The sequence below is a fragment of the Protopterus annectens genome, chromosome 14.part0 (genome assembly GCF_019279795.1).
Source record: "Protopterus annectens isolate FY-2018-M chromosome 14.part0, PAN1.0, whole genome shotgun sequence".
Taxonomy (NCBI): domain Eukaryota; kingdom Metazoa; phylum Chordata; order Ceratodontiformes; family Protopteridae; genus Protopterus; species Protopterus annectens.
The window spans coordinates 1,151,999,612-1,152,021,046 of record NC_056748.1 but is presented as its reverse complement, the minus strand read 5'-3'; the positions used below and the strand labels follow the sequence as shown (position 1 = coordinate 1,152,021,046).

The 21,435-nt window shown below is 42.7% G+C and overlaps 1 protein-coding gene across 2 annotated transcripts in view; it reads right to left on the bottom strand.

The window, feature by feature from the left end:
* DNA2 (DNA replication helicase/nuclease 2) overlaps positions 1–21,435 on the bottom strand; it is a 1,108,563-nt gene that overhangs the window by 696,713 nt on the left and 390,415 nt on the right. For both annotated transcript variants that reach the window (XM_044056952.1, XM_044056951.1), the window contains exon 10: positions 17,430–17,624. In XM_044056952.1, coding sequence (XP_043912887.1) covers positions 17,430–17,624 — 195 coding nt within the window. The remainder of the gene's footprint in view (positions 1–17,429; positions 17,625–21,435) is intronic.

Genomic DNA, 21,435 nt, shown 5'->3' with positions numbered 1-21,435 from the left:
AGAGGGGAGGCAAAAAGATCAACCTAAGTAATACCCCAATGATGGACAATGTTGGGGAACACATCTCTGTGAAACATCCATTCGTCAGCTTGTGTTCTGGACCTGATCAAAAAGTCTGCCACAAGAATGTGCTCTGAAGGAATCTAAACTGCCTGAAGAGTCACTCGATACTGGATAGCTAGATCCCAGACCAGAAGAGCTAGTCTGCAAAGGAGATAGGACCTCGTACTCCCCCCCTCCCCCCCCCGGCTTGTTGACATAACACATCACTGTGGTATTGCCTGTAAAGACCTTGAGGGGCACAGGATGAAAGAGAATAAAAAGCTTGCAGAGCACTCACCTCTTTTATGTTGATATGGTCTGACCTCTCATGAGGAGGCCAGAGACCCTGGACCTTTAGGAGGCCACAAGAAGCCCTCCACACCGCATCTAAGATATACGTGAACAGCTCCCGACAGGAAATTGGAACCTGAAAGAGAAGCTCAAGATTAAGAGAGAGCTGATTAATCCACCACTACAGCTCAAGCCTGAGATAAAGAAAAACAACAGAGAACTCTAGAGGGCGGCAATGTTAGAGCCACACTGACTTGAGTAACCACTGCAACTTTCTCATATGGAGCCTGTTGGCAAGAGGGAGCATGGGAATGGTGGAGCCATAAATTCCTTAACCCTGAGAAACTTCTTGGCCATGACAGAGAAAGAGGAAGAACATACTAGAAAAAAGGTAGTCAGGCACAGAACCTTGCGGGTGGGAGAAATGCCAGCAAGGGAAGTCAGATGCCTGCAACTGAGGGAAATAAAATCCTGGGGAGGTGTCAGGACTGATTACTGTATGTTTATGTTGAACCCCAGGCTGCGTAACAGACAAATAGTAAACTGGAGATTCTGTAGCAGACTGCTGGGAAAAGGAGCATGAATGAGCAGATCATCTCTAAGTCTGAGAAAAATCTGTATACCCCAAAGCCTGCAAAAAGCAATGATAGGAGTGAGGCATTTGGTGAATACCCCTGAGGCAGTAGAGAAGCCAAAAAGCAAAGCAGACAACTGAAAATGCAAGAAAGAAACAGAGAAACATAAAAATTTCCTGAACCAAAGGTGAATGGGAATGTGAAGGTATGCATCCTTAAGATCTAGAGAAACCATTAAGGATTGGGGAAGAGGAGGTGAAAAGTACAGTTGTGTGCACTTACCATAAATGTAGATGTTCCAGTGCATTCACTGTTGCAGTCATCACACTTGGGTTATCTGCCTGCAGGTAGCCCTCAGTCGGCCCGAATACCAGAGTCTTAGGATTTCTGCATCGGATGCTGTCGCTTCTTCCATGACATCAGATCGTCAGGGGTATAAAACAGGCAGCCGACTCCATTGCATCAGTTTTTCTTGCCCCAAATGTCAGGAGCCCCCAAATAGAAAGCTAGTATATGGTGGGGAACACCACCAGTAAAAAGTAAATCCAATGCCATTAGGAATGGCCATAGAGAGTTGAGGTAAAAAAATATAGAAAGCCAGGGGGCTGCAGGGAGGGAAACCAGGACTGCAACAGTGAATACACTTGAACATCTACATTTATGGTAAGTGTACACAAACTGCAGTTGTGTACACTTACCATAAATATAGATGTTAGAGTGTAATCACTGTTGCAGTCATTACATATGGGTTATCTGCTTGCAGGTAGCCCTCAGTCGGCCTGATTAACAAAGTCTTGGGTCCTGCGTCGGTTGTGGTCCCTTCTTCCATAAAGTCAGGTCACCAGGGGTATAAAACATGCAGCCGATGCCATTACATCAGTTTTTCTTGCCCCAGATGTCAGGTGCCCCCAATGGGAAGCAATTAAATATAAAAGCACAAATATATACCTCCAACAAAAAAGCAAATACACCAAAAAGGCTTTTAAGCATAGTAAAGGAAAGTAGAGGTATAGCCAAAAAAAGTTAGGGGGCTGGAGGAAGGGTAACCAGGACTGCAACAGTGAATACACTCAAACATCTACATTTATTGTAAGTGCACACAACTGTACTATGTTCTTCATGTTTCACTGTTGCAGTCGTTACATTTGGGTAGATTCCCAAAGTTATGGTTGGAAGGAGGAATTTAGACAGCATTAGGGCCAGCTGTAAGGCCCTGCAAGACTGCAGTGGCAAAGCCAGCTCTGGATTTAGAGAAAATTGGCAAATGATAATGCTTGGTGAAAGCATGTACAGAACTCCAGGTAGCAGCTTCTAGGACGTCCCTGGTAGGGACGCCTCTGAGAAAGGCTGTAGAGATAGATGCAGCCCTGTTGGAGTGAGGTTTGATACCCTGGGGTATAGGGTTTTCATGGTGCTCATAGCAGTAATGAATGCAATGTCTTATCCATTTAGAAATGGTTTGCTTTGAAATAGTCTTCCCCTCTGCCCCTGCAGCAAATGCCACCAGCAGTTGTTCAGATTTCCTTTGAGGTTTAGTCCTGTCCAAGTAGAATCCAAGTTGTCTGTGCACGTCTAAGGTACACAGTATCCGTTTCCCTTTATTCTGTGGATTGGGAAAGAAGGTTGGCAAATAAATGGACTGATTAAGAGCCACACTGGATACCACCTTGGGCATGAAGGATGGATTGGTTCTGAGGGACATCCTGTCTGCATGAAAGATGATGAAAGGCTCCACTGTCATAAGGGCCTGTAATTCAGATACCCTTCTAGCTGAAGTGACTGCTAAAAGGAAAGCTGTTTTCCAAGAAAGAAATTTCAAGTCTGCAGTAGCAGCTGGCTCGAAAAGAGGTAGAGTGAGTTTCTCCAAGACAAAGTTAAGGTCCCAGGCTGGGGTTGGAGCTCTCCTGGGTGGTCTCAAATTTGTGGCCCCTCTGAGGAACTGCTCGAGCAGTGGATGAGAGAAGAGGGGCGGTTCTGTGTTATAATGAGCTGAAATGGCTGAGGCATGGATTTTAATAGAGGAAAAAGACAGGCCCTTGTGAAGCATCTCAGTTAAGTATTGTAAAATCTAAGGTAAATTGGGTGCTGCTGTGCTCATCCCTTGAGATTGGTTCCAGGCACATAATCTTTTCCATTTTTCAGCATAAGATTTCTAGTACTAGGCCTCCTTGCCTCTTAAATGATATCCATCACAGGTTTGCTGAGGATGGTAAAGGAGAGATTAAGTAATTAGCCAGGCTGCAAGGTTCAGTGTTAGAAGCTGAGGGTGCAGAATCTGGTTCTCCTGCTGAGACAGCAGGGAAGGAATCTGAGGCAGGTGCGAGGGAGATAACCATGACACACTGCGCAGGAGGGGGTACCAGTGTTGGTGTGGCCAGTCTGGAGCAATCAAAATCATCCTTGGTTTGTCCTGTTTGATTTTAAGTAGTACTTTGGAGAGCAGAGGCAGAGGGGGGAAGGCATAAACTGATAGGCTCTTCCAGCTGAAGGACAGAGCATCCACTTTCCAAGCTTGTTTGTGGGGAGTCCTTGTGCAAAATTTGTCCAATTGGTAGTTCCGGGGAGAGGCAAACAGGTCTATATCTGGGCTCCCCCATTTTCTTGTCAACATGTTAAAAATCCTTGGTTCCAGTTTCCACTTGTCTGGGTCCATGAGGTTTCTGCTTAGTCTGTCTGCTAGTGTTTTTAATTTTCCTGGCAGGAACTGAGCTTGTAGATGCACTTGGTAGCTCAAGGCTGTGTTCCACAATGCCATGGCTAGTCTGCAGAGGGGGTAAGAATCTGTACCCCCCTGCTTGTTTATGTACCACATAACAGTAGTGTTGTCCGTCTTTACCATTAGTTGTCCTGGAAGAATGTGGTCCTTGAAGGCTGTCAGAGCATTCTGTACAGCTAACATTTCTTTTTGATTGATATGCAGGTGCATTTGACTTGGGTTTCATTTGCCTGAATGCACTTCCCTGCCAGGTGAGCCCCCCATGCATAGTCTGATGCGTTTGTTGTTGGGGTTTGGGCGGCAGGGGGTGGTGTGAAAGGTAGTGCCTTGTTTTGGTGGCAGGCCTCTGCCCACCAAAGGAACTCTAGGCGTAGTCAAGGTATGATAGGAATCATTATTTCCAGGTCTTCGGAATGTTGACACCAAAGGCTTTTTAGATACCACTGTAGTTTCCTCATATGCAGTCTTGCATATGGAATTAGAAGAATGCAGGAGGCCATGAACCCCAAGGCTTGCAGTATTTGTCTTGCGATAGCAGGGTTTTTGTGGCCACTTGTTTGAAGTAGTTTGTCAAATGAATTTGTTTCTCTGGCATGAGGTAAACCATCTGGGAAGTTGTATTCAAGCTTGCTCCCAGGAATATAATTTGTTGACAGGGTACCAGGTGTGATTTTTTTGGTTTATGGTTACCCCAGACAAGTTAGAACCCTTTGTACAAAGGCCAGATGATTCAAAAGTATGTCCTGGCTTTCTTCCTGAATTAGACAATAGTCCAGGTATGGGTATATTTGAATATTTCTTTGCCTGCAAAAATGCAATATCTGGAGCTAGGCACTTTGGAATACCCCGGGCGCAGTAGAAAACCCAAAGGGCAGTGCAGAGAACTGATAGTACACGTGTAGCCTGCTTTGAAGCGTAGGCATCTTCTGCAAGATTCCCTGATTGGGATGTGCAGGTATGCTTCTTTTAAATCTAGTGTTGCCAACCAGGCATCATTGCCTAGAATAGGAAGTAATTGGTGAAGAGTCAGCATCTTGAATTTTGGAATCTCCAAAAAGGTGTTTAGAGTAGACAGGTCCAGGATAGGATGCCATGATTTGTCTTTTCCGGGTACCAGGAAAAGGCTCGTGTAGAAACCTTGTCCCTTTTCCTCTTCTGGTACCAGTTGAATAGCCCCCATGCTTAAGAGAGAAAGTACTTGTTTTTGGGCCTCTGCCCACTGATTTGGGTGTAGGTCCGGCAACCCGCTTGGTGTTGGCAACGTGTGGAAGTGAAATCTGTATCCCTGGTACACTATATTTAAAACCAATTTGTCCTGGGTAATGAGTTCCCAATTCTTTGCATGAAGAGCAATCTTTCCCCCCAAGGGGGCAGTCAGTTGACAAGTGCTTGGAAATTTTAAAAGGAAGTCATGCAGACAGTTTACCATAGGGGGGGCGTTTTATTATTCCCCGATTTGGAAGTGGAGGCCCCCCACTGCTTAGTTGTGTATGTCCCCTGGGACTGAAACCTGGGTTTTTTCTGTGTCTGAGTTTGGCTTGAGAAGACCTGGAAGGGGCTGGAAAGGACCAATTCTTAGAGGACCAGCGCCTACTAAATCTAGGAGGCTAAACTTATAAAAAATATTTAACAGTTTGCATAGTTTTAGCTTTATCTTCCATCTTTTTAAGAACTTCCTCAGCCTTGTTGCCAAACAGGTGGTCCTGGTTTAAAGGAGCATCCAACAATTTAGCTTTAACATGATCAGGCAAATATTGCTCCTTGAGCCAAGCATGCCTTCTGAGCACAGACCCAGTAACAGCAGCCCTTCAAGAGGCCTCTAATGAATCAAAACCACATTGCAAAGTATGTTTTCCAACTTGTTCAGCAGAGTGCATTAAATCCTGTAGTTCTTAATTTTCCACACAGTCAGGAATCAACATAATTTTCTGTTTAAGCAATCCAATAACATGTTGCTGATACTTTAACATATGAAACTGGCAGTTTAAAGCCCTAATGGCCAAGGTTGCAGAAGTGTAAACCTTCTTACCCCATCTATCCATCACCCTGTAGTCTCTATCAGAAGGGGTAGGATTTTTAGCAGTAGAAGCCTTAATGCCCTTGGGCCCCTGTGAAATAGCCTCTGGATCTGCAATAGGATTTTTAAAAAGGAACTTGTGGGATTCAGGGACCTTGTGGTATCTCCACTAATCAACTTGTACAAATAACGCCAGGAAATCCAACTGCCAAACACAGGTTTATTGACTAAAAGACGTTGAGCACTTTCTTCCCTATCCTTCGGGACTTCCTCAGAGCAAACAAAATATCAACCCAGCCCTTAAATACCCTCAAATCTCAATACAATTAAATAATTAAAATCCAGTAAATTAATTCAATTAACCAATATAATTCACATTTACAAAATGCATTTTCAAAATAAAAAAGCTATGCTATATATAATCTTATTACATGCAAACCACTTTTAAAATACACTTAATGAACGACCATATCGATGTGAAACACATGAATAAAAACATTGTGGAAAAATGTTGCAAAATATTAAAATTAAAAATATTAAAAAAATGCATTTCCTGAGACCAGACATAAATGTATATATATTACAGGTGTTACAAAGATTTTTTCTTCCACATATTTTAACAAATATATCTACAGGATGAATAATAAATATATTGAATGATAAAAAATGTGTATATTTACTAAATAATTTTGTCACATGCACATTAACCTTGAATAGGTTTCAATTTTAATAGGCATACTATATTGATATCTTCATTTATTCCTGGATGTTTTGTAGCATCCAGCTTCAGTTGCCACTTCAACTCACATAGATCTAAATGAAAATCTGTAATTTTTCCTTGTAAATCCTTGATCAATTGTTGTATGACCATAAATTTAAATAAATGATCCGGATTTTGGTGTATATGTCTATACAGAGCATTTGTCATCCTCATGTTTTATATCGGATAAATGTTCATTAAATCTGTCCTTCATACGCCTACATGTTTTTCTCACAGAGTGTGGGACAATTTTGGCACTTTGCTAAATATACAACATTTTTACTGTTACAATTGAAATGTCCAAATATATCAATATGTGAGCCATTCACACCGAAACACTGTCCTGTCTCCAACATGTTTCTGCAACAATTCCCCATCCCACATTTAAAACTTCCTTTTACCCTGCACTGCTCCACCTTATTATGGGAAATACCTGCCTCCAATATTTGTTTGAATGATCTATCTTTCCTATGCACAATTGTTGGCATCTTCCCAGCCTTTTCTGATGTCATCTAATTGTAAAATCTCCCAATTCCACCTTATGGTTTCAACAACTTTAAGTGCATCTGTATTAAACGTTGTAATGAAACTCATTTTCATATTTTTTTTATCTGTTGTAACATTCCTAAATGTAGTGACTGCCAGTGTATCACCCATATTATTACCCCTCAAAATTGGTTTAAATATTCCTTCCATACGTTTCCTTATAATTTCTTCTGTGATAGATTTCAGTTGTGAGGGGTAACCTCTATGCTCAAACATTTTACTAATAAAGGAGACACTTCCTCCTTGAATTTTTCCAAATCACTCTCCACTCTGGCAGCCCTAATTGCCCCTTAATAATTGACTTTTTTTGATGGTAAGGGTGCCAACTATCAAAATTTAAAAATGAATTTGAAAAAGTGGTTTACGATAAATTTCAGAAACCAAACTTTTATTAGCCTTGTCTATAATAAGGTGTATGTCCAAATAAGAAATGGATTCCATATTATATTGGTATGTAAATTTAAAGAAATACGCTGTCCCATTTACAAATTGTAAAATTTCCTTTAACATGTCCTCAGACCCCTTCCAAATCAGAAAAATATCATCCAAAAATCTCGTGTAGTGCTGAATCATTGCTGAATATCTACTATGAAAAACAAACTCCTGCGCCCAGAAGGCCATTACATAGTTAGCAAACACCGGAGCGCAGGCTGCCCCCATTGCCACTCTAGTTGCCTGTTTGAAGTATTGGCCTTCAAAAAATACCAAATTATTTTTTAGCACTAATTCCATTAACGCCAGCAGTTTGTTAAACTGATCTTGATCATACATTTGTGTCTTTAATAACTGAACCTCCAGCCATGTTAGACCTACAGCGTGGGGTATGACTGAAAAGAGGTTACAAACATCTATTTTGACTAAATACATATCTTCACTTCCTTCCACTGAATTTAGTTTCTCTACAAAATTTATAAGCCCTTACTAATATAGGAGGACGTATTTAAACCTTTTTGTAAGTGAATATCCAAAAACCTACTAATGAAGAAAGTCTTGGAACGTTTACAGTCTACAATTCGTCTAAAACTGGGATTTTTTAACCCTTTATGTATTTTTGAGATACCAAAGACATTGCCTATCATTGGATTGTCATTTTTCATATATTTATACTCTTCTCTTATTTGGCCCTGATACACCATGTCATCCAGTGCCATGTCTATCAGTCTGTACATGATGTTTACCTCATTCAAGGAACTTTCATTATATGTTCCTTCCATAAATAATGCATTCATACTGTTTAAATAATCACACCTATCCATTACTACAGTTCTGTTGCCTTTATCAGGCTTCATTATATGGATCTTTTTATCATTGGGCATTTTTATTAATAGCCCGTATTCATATTTATTAAAATTATTACATACTTCTTCTCTTGGTCCCTTAAAATAATCCCTTATATCTTTTTCACACATTCCCTCAAATGCCTCCGTGAGATGATTATTAGGGGGATTAAAAATACTAGGCTTTTTTATAGCAGCACATTCATTTTCAGCAACACTCGCTAGGAATACCCTTGTCCTGATGTTCTGGATGGATTGGAAGAGGAATTTAGCTATGGGAAGGGAGGAAGGACTAAGTAGTTACTAATGAAAGAAACTGCTACAAGAAACAGGAAAATAAATCCAAGAAAAATCACTTATCTGCTAACAAAGGAAGCTCGAGCTTGGATCGCATCAGATGCATTTATGGCAAACGACAGTTGAGGAGTCAGAAGGCTACAGGGATTAGAGGAAGGGGAGGAGCTTGACCTCTGGATCTGTCTGACAGTTGCCGGCTCAGATTCGAGGTTGGATCCAAGACCCACTCATGATGAATGACACTTATAGCATCAGATCTTAGGGTTTCTAAAAGGAGGAATCATCCAGCTGGGGAAAAGCAGTTTGGAGCAGGTAAAGGAATCATCCTCACTGGTCTCAAAGAATGCCCCTGCAGATCCCTCTGACTTTACACAAGAAGCCAAGTATGAGGCAGTCCCCCCACCCCCCACCAGGTCTGACAGGAACATCCTCATAAAAGGAGCATGTGCATGGGGCTCAGTGCTCACAGCGACAACTGACAGCTAACAGTTAACCAGGACATGGGGACAGTTCTGCAAAGGAAATCATGAGTATTATGAAAACTGCACGGGGCCTAGAGCTGGCTTCAGGCCCTGATCCTTAAGACTGTGGTTCAGCATGAGAATGGCCAACTTCTGCCAGAGTTTAGTTTCCTGAAATATTGAGCTGAGCTTTACAACTGGATCTTAGGTTCATAGGATGATACTAGGCTATTGGCTCAGAGGCCCTTACAGGCCTAGCCAAGAATTTCATCCATGTTCCTACAAAATCAGCACCAGTTTCCCTTGTCCAGCAGGGACATAGGTGGAATCACAGGGGTAAATTTTCTGTTTTCCATCCAGTTGTCCAAGTTCCTCATAAAGAGGGCCAGTGAGATAATCTGCTTGACATGGAGAGGGAGTCTATTCCACAGATGGGAGAATTTTTGGGGTCACAAATCTATCCCGCCAACAAGTTCTATTAATGTCACAGAGCAGGTTGAGGTCTTGTGTGTGGGTTGCATGAGTGGAGTTTGACTTACGGATATGCAGCAACTCCACCAGGGCTGGGTCTGAGATGGCCTTGTATGCCAGACACAAGTCACCTTTGAGCAGTCTGTACGAGACTGAATAGACAGACAGGGCTTTTAGCCTACCTGTATAAGACAGGTGTTTGAGACCCTGGATTTTCATGGTCAGGAACCTCTGTGGTCTCCAGCTGTTGCATGTGCTTGGCAAGGTACATGCCAAAGAGAGAGACTGTACTCGATAATGGGTCTGATAAGGGGGAAGTACAGGGATGTTATGACCTCCTTGCTCCTGGATGAAATACCCTTACTTATGAGGTGGGCCATGTAGAAAGCCTTCCATACAATGGACGCAATGTGGTGGTCAAAAGTCAGGTTGCTATCAACTTGAGTGCCCAAGTCCCTCACAACTGATTGCATGCTTAGTACATTGTTATTAATGTGATAATTAGTGGGAACGCCATTCTTCCCAAAGGGGATAATGATGCATTTCTTAGCATTCAGTTTGAGCCATACTTCTGGCACTAGTCATTAGTTTGGGTAAAGTCCTCGTGAAAGATGTCCACAACACTGGTGAATTTAAGACAATTCCCAGCTTGCAGTCATCTGCAAACTTCAGCCACAGATCACTGGTTTTGGCTTGAACCTCAGAAAAGTATATACCAAACAGCAGAGACCCCAAGACAGATCCTTGGGGTACACTGCTTGTTACAGGTGTACTACTAGAGGTGGTTCCCCTATTTTGACTGACTGGGTTCTATCAATAAGCCAGTTAGCTAACCATCTGGTAACATACGGGTTGATGCCTAGCTGGGAGAGTTCATCTAGTTTGGCCAAATGGGGAATAGTGTCGAAGGCTTTGGCTAGGTCAAGGTAGGTGGTGTGCATCATCTTCCCCTTGTCCATGGCTTTGGTGACTATCAAAGAAGTCAACCAAGTTTAACAGGAATGATTCCCTTTGACAAAACCAAACGGTGTGGGGTCAAGCGTTTGGAGGTTGTCAACGTCGTTGTTTATAAGGTTCATGATAATGCATTCCATGGACTTGCAAATCAGGCTAGTTAGGCTGATTGGCCTATAATTGCCTGGGTGGGTGAACCCTCCACCTTTGTGTAGAGGGATGACAATGGCTGTCCTCCATTTGGTTGGGATAAAGTTGAATAGGGTGCCTAATGGTGTTAAGCGCTCTTGCCTAAGTTAATGTAGGATGCTGTCAGGTACCGTGGAGGCTGCAATTTTTTGCCTTTGAGAAAGCATTGAAGACCTGCTCCCTGGTGATGAGGGGAGAGGAGCAGGTGCTGGGGATGTCTTGGTTTACTGATGGGAGACGGGGGTGGAGGGTGAAGTTTTCACTGAACCTGCCGGACAGCAGGTTGGCTACATCTACAGTGCTTGCGTATGTGGTGTTCTTGACCACCAGTTCAGAGCAGATTTGGGTGTTACCTTTGAGAAGGTGGACGTATGTGAAGAAGGCCTTGTGATTCTCCTTAGTGGATGTGGCCAATCTGGTGCCGAAGTCAGCCTTAGAAGACTTCACCAGTGACCGTATTTGCTTGTTCAGACAAAGGAGAGAGTGCTTCTAACTTGACACCTGCTGCTTCTTGGTCCTGGATGCAATTTTTTCCTTTTATTATAGAGTTTGTTTATTGCTACTATCCACCAGACAGGTTTACTCTTCCTTGTGGAAGAGGATTTGGTTCTGTCAGGTATTACTGTGTCCATACAGCTATGTAGGTGCTCATATACTTTTTTGGTGTAGGCTTGGACATTAGTGCTAGTTCCAATTGAAGGGACAGTGGCTATGAAGCTGCTAATATCTGCTCTCAGGAGGCTGTAGTCAGCTTGGGAAAAGTTTTTTGGTTTGACCCTGGCAAGGGGGGGGGGGGGTAAGGGGAGATGGTGACTACGAAAGTGATCTCTTTATGGTTGGATCTTACCAAGGAGGATGACACTGTAGGGGTGCTACAGTGGCTACTCTTGTTGGTTAGTACTAGGTCCAGGATATTTTTACCTCTCGTGGGGGTGTAAACCAGCTGATCCAATGCACTGGCACTAACGAAGTCGAGGAATCTGTGGGAATTCCTCTTTGGGCTAGAATAGGTATGCCAATCTATGGTTGGGTAATTAAAGTCACCCAGGAGCAGAGTAGAGGGTTGAATCTTGATGGATTCAAGTAAGTCCAGACAAATGGAGTTGACATCCTGAGCCATGACTGGGGGTCTGCAGCTAGCTATGATTTGAATAGGTGTTTTGTCAACAGTTAATTGCACCTGGAGTGTCCCCTGTTCGTCATACTGTTTGACCAGCTTGGAGGTATGTATGTCTTTGATAAATGCCAAAATTACACATGCTTTGGTTTTGTAGCCCACTGTTTGGGTTCTGAAATTATGGTAGAATGAGTAACCTGGTAAGGCTAGGGTGCTCTCTGCAGCTTTGAACCAGGTTTCCGTTACGGCACAAATGTCAGCATCTTCCAGGGTGAGGAATGCTTGCAATGAGTGCAGTTTCATGTTAAGACTCCTAGCGTTTAGCAGCATGACCTTTACATTTTGTTTAAAAGAATTTTTCATGTTGACAGTTTTGTCCTCATGACTTTGCCTAAAAAAGGCACTATGGAGGAGGCAAAAGCCTTTGCCAGTAGCCTTAAGCCCAGGAGAGACAGATGAAGGCCATCTCTGGCAAAGCATCATGGTCTTGTCCATCATGTCCTCCCAGGCTGTCAAGTACTGGATCCCCTTGGAAAGACACCAGAAACTAAGCCAGTTGTTAAAGTCAATCATTTTCTGTTTATATTGAGGTATCATTCTGGGTGGGTGATGGTAGGATGTTACTTAAGGCTACAGATATACCTCTGCCTGGGGCACACATTCTGTTAGCTCAATTATGTCTCTATTCATATAGTCCAGAGAGACAAGTCTCAAGTAATTCACACCAACATGGATCATGACAGAATCATAACAGTACCTGTTGTTGAGACACTTGCGTGCATGTGTGATATGGTGGATTCTAGCACCCAGCAAACAACTTACTATGACTTTCTTCTTATCTATCCTGGTGAGGAGCACATCTGTGGGTCTCATGATAGTCTCCTATGAGTAGTATGTTGAGTTTGTGGCTGGGCCTTAGAGGCTGTGAGACATAGGAGTGTGTACTATATGTGGTGCTCGGTGCTGTGGGTTGTGATGTGCATGTGTGCTTTTGTCTGGGAGGTCTCTTTTGTTTAGGTATGGTTTTTGTTGAGAACCTCTGCATACGTGGGAGTGTGCTGTACAGGTGTGGGTGGTGGTAAAAATGTGGTGTTTGAGCGGACAACCTTCTCAGTGTCAGATGTGCTGGCTTCTGATTCAGACAGCAAAGATTCTAGGTTCTTAATGTAATTGCATCTCTCACATATTGTGTTCCTAGGTGATAGTAGTAGAGGGTTGTCAGTCTACATGAGGCAGTTGCTACACTGTCTCCAGATGCCCATATCAACCAGACTAGCAGGAGAAATTACAGGAAATGGTGAATCTATGATTGTTGGAATCTGTGGAAGAGAGGTCAGGGATAGTAGAGTGGATACTATCTGGGGAGAGTACCTACAGGTGTGAGTAGAGCTGGATAAAATCAACACAGTAGCTGCGAGTGAGGGTCTCACTTAAGTGCTGGAAAGGGAAAAACTGCAGCTGACATGCCTCTCAAAGGGTTAAAACAGCACAGCGGTGCTGCGCAATGTGTAAACAAGTCCAAACCCTTGAAACTGAGGGGCTTAAGTACCATAAAGACAAAATGACTTGTACAGTAGCTGGAAATGTCGCTGCAACCATCCCACTTAAACTATTCCTTTCCCTCTATCCTCCTCCATTCTTCTACCTTTTGTCACTTTTCTTCCTACTTCTTCCGTCCCTTGCTCTTCCTTTTCCACTCTCCTCCTCCATTCTTCTACCTTTTGTCACTTTTCTTCCTACTTCTTCCGTCCCTTGCTCTTCCCTTCCCTCTCTCCTCCATTCTTCTACCTTTTGTCACTTTTCTTCCTACTTCTTCCATCTCTTGCTCTTCCTTTCCCACTCTCCTCCTCCATTCTTCTACCTTTTGTCACTTTTCTTCCTACTTCTTCCATCCCTTGCTCTTCCTTTCCCTCTCTCCTCCTCCATTCTTCTACCTTTTGTCACTTTTCTTCCTACTTCTTCCGTCCCTTGCTCTTCCTTTCCCTCTCTCCTCCTTCATTCTTCTACCTTTTGTCACTTTTCTTCCTACTTCTTCCATCCCTTGCTCTTCCTTTCCCACTCTCCTCCTCCATTCTTCTACCTTTTGTCACTTTTCTTCCTACTTCTTCCATCCCTTGCTCTTCCTTTCCCTCTCTCCCCCTTCATTCTTCTACCTTTTGTCACTTTTCTTCCTACTTCTTCCGTCTCTTGCTCTTCCTTTCCCACTCTCCTCCTCCATTCTTCTACCTTTTGTCACTTTTCTTCCATCCCTTGCTCTTCCTTTCCCTCTCTCCTCCTCCATTCTTCTACCTTTTGTCACTTTTCTTCCTACTTCTTCCGTCCCTTGCTCTTCCTTTCCCACTCTCCTCCTCCATTCTTCTACCTTTTGTCACTTTTCTTCCTACTTCTTCCATCCCTTGTTTATGCCATCTTTTCTAACTTCTTTTGTATTACATCGATATTCAACTACTGCTCACCATACCCCTCCAAAATCCTGCCCTTTGTAATCTGACGCTAATTTCCTCTCTTTCTTCTACACTTCTCTCTTTTTCCCTTCACACTTTAATTTGTCAAACTTTATGCTTTTATTCTCATACTTGCCCATCACTAACAATTCTCCTGCATTTCTGCCACTTTGTTTTCTATCTTCCTCCTATACACCTACTACTTACTGGTAATGCCTATTTTGCTGAGATCTCTAACGTGTACTGCAATTGGTTACCTGTTAAACCTTTTTTATACATAGCTTTTATTGTGCCTAATATATTTTACTTTACGCCTGTTAATTTTTTACTTGCTTAATTTGTACTATGATTTTTTTTTCTTGCACAACTTGTAGTATTGTTGTATTTTTACTTGCAATGCGGAGCTTTTCTCCTCGGGTCTCCACTGAAAAAGGGTGCAAGTTCAGTCGGACTATCCCGGTCAACAAATGTCAAATAAATAAATAAAACACTGGAAATGACCAATCAACCCTTGTCTCTGAGCACCTAGCCAAACATGTTATTCCTGACCAGTTCACTTACTCACACTAAGTGCAGGTAGGCCCCAGTCAACACAAGATGGAGTACCAGGAAACATAGCAATTACACAAGCAGATCTGGATACAGCAAAACCTGCAACCAGACTATGCTAAAGACATTTAAACTCTATTTAGGTTGATTTAACACAGGAGAACAGATACACACAAATATAAACAGCAGAACAGTTCACACTCCATTAATTAAACAGTTTAACAATAAAACAGTGAAAAATACAATGATTAACAGCACAGTTAAACAAATACAAGTGCAGTATAAGTCAAAATAAATTGAAAAATGGCACTTAATTTTGTAGATTTTCGCAGCAACTTTGAAATCAGCACAGGGTAGATGCAGAACGCTCACCACCTTGTAGCTCTATTTCTCAGGTGACATTATCAAGGCGGAGAAAACCTGATGAGAAAGTCCTTGATCATGAATGTAAAAAAAGCTACAGTCTAACGACTAAAGTGGTAACTACCTGGAAACAAGCTGTTCACTGGTTCTGATGATCAACAAGGGAAAATGCGCTCTTGCATTCTTAGTGTGCCACCTCAAGATGCAAGCCAGAATTCCACCTCCTAAACAGCTATTACTATCCACTGAAGCAGAAAATAAGGACGAGCCTGAGCCCCCGTTGAGGGGAGAATCACAGCAGGAGAAAAAGAGTACCAATTTTAAAACAGATGGTTTCTTTCCAAATAGGGTATAAACAAGGCCTGCTGTCAGTTTATCTGGTGTTTGAAGATGATTTTGTAAAGACCTGAGCCTTCAAAAGAAAATCTATGGTCATCCTAGTACTTGGCATTTTTCAAACATTGCCATTCTCTGGGTAAAAAGAGAGAGAAGCAGCTAGTGAATCCCTTCCCTATCTGTGGATGTCAGAGGTTCACATCACATCCAGACAGTAGTCAGAATGCAGGTGCAGCTACTGACACCATACTTGAAAGCCACAGACACAGCCACAGCCACACACACACACAAACACACTTTAAAAGCGTTGCCACTTGAGGCATCAAACTTGGGAAACTTTTCACAACATATGTTAAAATCAAGACATGAATCAAATGAGAAGCAGAAAAGAACTGGTGGACTCAAGAGCTAGGCATAAGGCACACCAAACTCCAGGGACAGAAGCTGCAGAGAAAAAGTTTGAGTAAGAATGGAGACAGGATGAAAAACATCAACTAAGGAAAGTTCACCAATATTGGTTTTATTTCTTTTAATGATGTATTGTGCCATTCCTTATTTTTATCTCCGATGGAGAAATTCTTTTTATCACTTAAACTTCCATAGTACATTTCTTTGCTGTGTGCATGTGTGTGTACATAATTATATTCACATGGCTTACTATCACAGTCTTAAAGCCCACAATCTTGACTATCATAATACTGAAAACCATAATATCAATATCCTGGATTAGTGCCCCCCACTTCAGAATCCAAGTTAGCACTTGTCCATAGGTTCACAACACTGCAGGACCCATGTTATCAAACATTTCTATATTCACGCTGGCAGAAGGATTCACAAGTCAGGATTTTTAGACACTGTGGTCTTCAGCATTTAGGTATTTATATATTATGGTCTTGGGATAATGATTTTCAAGGCTATGTTTTTCAGGACAGTAATAGTAAATCATATGCACATATATACATCCATCAAATGTTACCTAGGTGCATATCGGCACCTCATGAACAGCCAATGCCAACCACAGAGTTTAATACACAAGTACAACAAAGAAGGTTGCTTAGTCTTTCTTCAAGCACCATTTTCACACGCATCTTCAGACAATATATAGTCACCAATCTACTGTCTTTGGGGTGTGGGAGGAGGAAACCACAGTTCCTGGGAAGAGGTGCAGAGAAGGCATCCCAGCCAAGAACCAAGCCAAATAACCTCTTGATGTGAAATAATCCTATTTTCATTCGATTAATAACCCCAGTCACTGCAACACTGTCACCTACGATACACACACTCGCACAGACTCACACGCACACTCGTGCACACACACACACACACACACACACACACACTTGCACAGACACACACACACACACACTTGCACAGACTCGCACACACACACTTGCACAGGCTCGCACACACACACACACTCGCACAGACTCGCGTGCACACACACACTCGCACAGACTCGCGCGCACACACACACACACTCGCACAGACTCGCGCACACACACACACTCGCACAGACTCGCGCACACACACACACACACTCGCACAGACTCGCACACACACACACACACACGCACAGACACACACACACACACGCACAGACACACACACACACTCGCACAGACACACACTCGCACAGACACACACACTCGCACAGACACACACACTCGCACAGACACACACACACTCGCACTCACTCGCACAGACACACTCACTCACGCACACACACACACACACACACACACACACACACACACTCGCACAGACTGGCGTGCGCACACACACTCTCAGACACACACACACTCGCACAGACTCGCACACAAATAATTCATTACTTGCTGTATAGCTGCTACAGTTAATCCTCTTCTAAGCTGAAGAAGGAATGAAGCCACTGGGTTTCAAATCGATATGCCTAATAAAATGCGTTTTAAAATAAACTCAGCTAAAAACTAAATAGCATCCAGTTAGAAGGGATCATCAGTCAATAAAAATGTAACTTCTGACAAAGGGAAGCAGGGAAAACGTACCATTCATCTGCTGACAGTAGCCATATTCGCTTGCGGCCCCCTTTGCTTAACATGGTCTGAGCTTCAAGTGTGCACATTAAGTACCAAAGGCTGAAATACTGCAGGTGGGTAGTGGTCAGGTGTTTTGTCTCTTGCTCCACAACGTCTCTCATACCTTTGGGAACAACATTTTCCTCAATTTCGTGTTCAATAGCTCTTTGGAGACAAAAAGAAGTTACAAATGGTCAAAAATCAGAACACTACTCCAGCTTAAGTACATCAATACTGCAAAAAAACGATAAGTTATCACAATTGAACTGCAGAATATTCCTCCATGATGGGACCCTATTTAGTTATTACATATTCACCAACTGAAATTTGGCCTTTCTTTTTCATCAGAATTCTGCATTTAGGGATGTCTGCTTAATCAGCCTAAGCATATAGTCACAAAAAGCACCATCTAACTCAAGTGCACACCTCCACTAAGACTACCAGTTAAGCTCCAGCAAGCATTCAACTGCAAAACAAATAATTAACAGAGTTGATAAAAAAAAAAATTATTAATCAATTGATGCAACATACATATATGCCTGATATACAGCACTCCAGCAATATCTGCTGCAAACAAGCATTAATCTACATGAGTACAGCTGGAGGGCATTCTTAACCAATTAAGGAGGGACCTCTAGGACACCAACTGTTGCAATAAAAGTTTTCTGCTCCACTTACTCTCAGAGAATCTTTGACAGGTCCTTGGTTGGTTTGACTTCAAGCTGTGTGACAAGAGTTGGAATGAAGCAGAGGATCATGATGGGTGAGAGCTGAAGAACAGGACTCCGCTACAAAGGTAGCATGACTCCTGACTTTAAGTTGAAACAAATATGGAGACTAAGTTCTTGCAGCTCAAATTTCTGTGATTCAGACACTCTTGAAGCAGACTCAAGGCATCCATCCCTCTAGAGAAGCCGGCTTTGACTGCAGTATTTGTCAATGGGCATTTGGCCAGCTGATAGAAAAAAAAAATGCAAATGCAGTCCACTTAATGGCTGCTTGTCTAACCATCACCTCTTTCCTTCCCGGTGCAAAAAGTAAGAAAGCAGCTGGTCTTTCTAAATTCATGTACCCTTCTCAGGTAACACCCAGGAGTAAATGGCCTAATAATTCCTGGCTCTTTTACTGCAAGGAAAAGTAAGAAATGGACTGATTCAGGGAAATCTCTACTACTACCTTCAATACAAACAGAGTTTGTCCGGAGGAATACCACAACCTTATGAAAGATCACATATGGTTCTTTACGCACAATGGCTTGGATTCTCAAACACAAGGCATGGGGGTGGCGGCCAAAAGGAAAAGAAAGGAAAGGAAATGTCTTTAAAGAAATTAACTTCAGTGTTGCCAAACTGGCAGACTCAAGCAGGAGACAGGTCAGCCTGTTTTGTAATGAGTTCTGAATCAACTAAAGATTAGACAGGTTACTCAACAAAGGAAAGCAAATACAGCAGTCCCCCCTCTTAAGTTTTGGGTGGTCAACTTGTGCTAGGCCTAAGTTACAAGTGCAACCAGGTCATACAGAGTCAAAAGAGCTGCCATATGCACAATGATCCGGAAATAACTGAGGACAAGATCATAGAAGTGCCAAAGGAAAAGTATTAATCTCCTGTAGCCTAATCCAATCAGGGCATTACATGGTATATTTTAATATAAATTGTCAACTTTTTCCACGTAGAGGCATAGGTCCGCTGAGTCATAGGCATCCTAGCAGCCTCAATCATCACACGCCAACCAGTAAATACTGTAGAAGAGGATCAACATCAGACGCTAGACCTTGATGTAGAGCCAACTGTTTCCTTCCTCCAACAATGGAGGACAAGCTTGGATATGGCAGGGAAACTCTTCTGTAAAGATAAGGCTCTGAAAGTCTGAAAACATCCCCTGTGACAAAAAAGGAGTTTTAGCCTTTCTTCTCTGAACATTTAATAAAAAACAGAAAAAAGGAGTGCAACAGGGTACATAGGAATCTCCACTGCAAGGAGAAAGTTCTTGAAACAGCCCCTCCCCCCATTTGCTCTGGCGTATCATGAAGATGGGGGTAAGGATCTCATTCTCCTAGATGATAAATATATTGATTTCCTGAGTGCTAAACTTACAGACGACCCTGACCTGACATGTCCCAGAATTCCAAGGGATAGAAAATATTGAGAGAAGGATATCTCTGTGCATGTCCTAATGTCAAGTAAGAATCACCACCATACAATAATGCAACATTCTACACTTGTTTGTTTTGATGCCACAAACGACTGAATGTTTTTATGACCAGATGAGGAGTCCCAAAAGAAGCCCTTGTACCTATAGTCCCTTCAGAATCAGTAGTTTTCTGGCAACTCGCTTGTTGATCTGATTACCACATTTCCTGCACCACGTGGGGACTGAGGTAGGCCCCCCAGCTCACCAGTGGAATATCAAGACGTGACTGGTCCAGTGTTAGGAAGGGACAAATCACTGTCAGACTGATAGGAAGTGTTCACTCCAAAGCCAAGTGACAAAGGTCTGACAATAACAGCTGATCTGTCAGCATAGGATGGCTCCGAGGTCACAGACACCTCACAGTCCAATGCAACAATCTGCATCTTTAGGAGGGGAAATGTACCATAAAGAGTGTTGCTGCCACCAAGCAGAAAACAGACAGGACCAGTCCAGGCCTGGAAAGTTCATTTTAACTTCAGACAAGAAGACAGTGCTATGACCACTGGATATCCTAATTATGGTGAATGTCAGGGTATGCAACCATGGTAGCATCATCAAGAAGGCCATCTCCAGGGAGTCTTCTTAAGTTTATATGCAAGGACTAGACCAGCTGCCATTGCAAACCATTTTAAGCCTAGCCAATTTTCCTTTTGATGCTTAAATGAATCTATCTCATTTTGTGGCAGATTTGCCTAATCCATCCATGATCAACAATTATATATTACCCCTTGCAAGAATAACTGGGATCATACCATAGATGATTTGAGGGGAACCATGCATAGGAGAAAGCATTTAGGAGCAGCCTCTGTCTATTAGTAGTACAGGGGTGAGACTTGGGTTAAATTTTCTGTCTCCCATATACAGATCCAAGATGCACTTGAAATGAACAGGGATGAACTTTGTTTTATGTGGATGGGGAGTCAGTTCCTGAGCAGCAGCACCCTCTTTGAGATGCACCTATTCCTCCAAACCATTCTGTTGATGTTGCAGAACTTCTGATGGATGCTAGCCAGTAACTAGTCATCCTGGTATTGAACACCATGGGATCCACCCCCTTCCACAAGGTTTTGGCCACTAAAGTGAACACATTGGTGAAGAGACTGGTTTCTCAACAAAAGTCCAAATGACTGTCCTAGAGGGGTTTGCTTCATGAAACTCAGATACTGATGTGCCAAAAGACATGAAGTAAGGTCAGCAACACCATAAACGGCTCCTAACGGAGTAAATACATTATTCTTTGCAAAGTGACCATCAAGAAAGTGGAACTGCTGTTAAGAGATTACCACAAATCTAGACATTTAAGTAGATTCACTGCTGCAGGCAACACCTCTGCAATATCCTGAATGCAGACAGCCTGACTAGCCGGCCAGAATGCCAGAGCTTTATCTTCTCTCAGGGCTTCAACTGAGGTCCTCCCACAAAGGAGGAAAACATGTCGGTAGTATAAGATGTGTATTGGCCAACACCATCCTCCTCAGCAAATAAGCCAGGCAGAGAACCTTGGCGCCAAAGCTACAGTGGGACTAGATGGAACAGTCCTCTATGCCCCCACCCCCTGAGGAGAAGAGAGGTCCTTGATTAAAAAAGGAGGGAAGCCTGGCAACTGCAAAAGGGGCTAGGGAGACACCCCAACCCAAAGAATGAGGAATAGTTGGTCAGAAAAGGAGGGAAAGAGAAGTCACCTGGACTTCAACAGGGAATTCACTCAAACATCAACATTACTGGTCAATTCCTAACACAAATGTACCATCGTCATCACTTGTTGCAGTCCTCACTTTTGGGA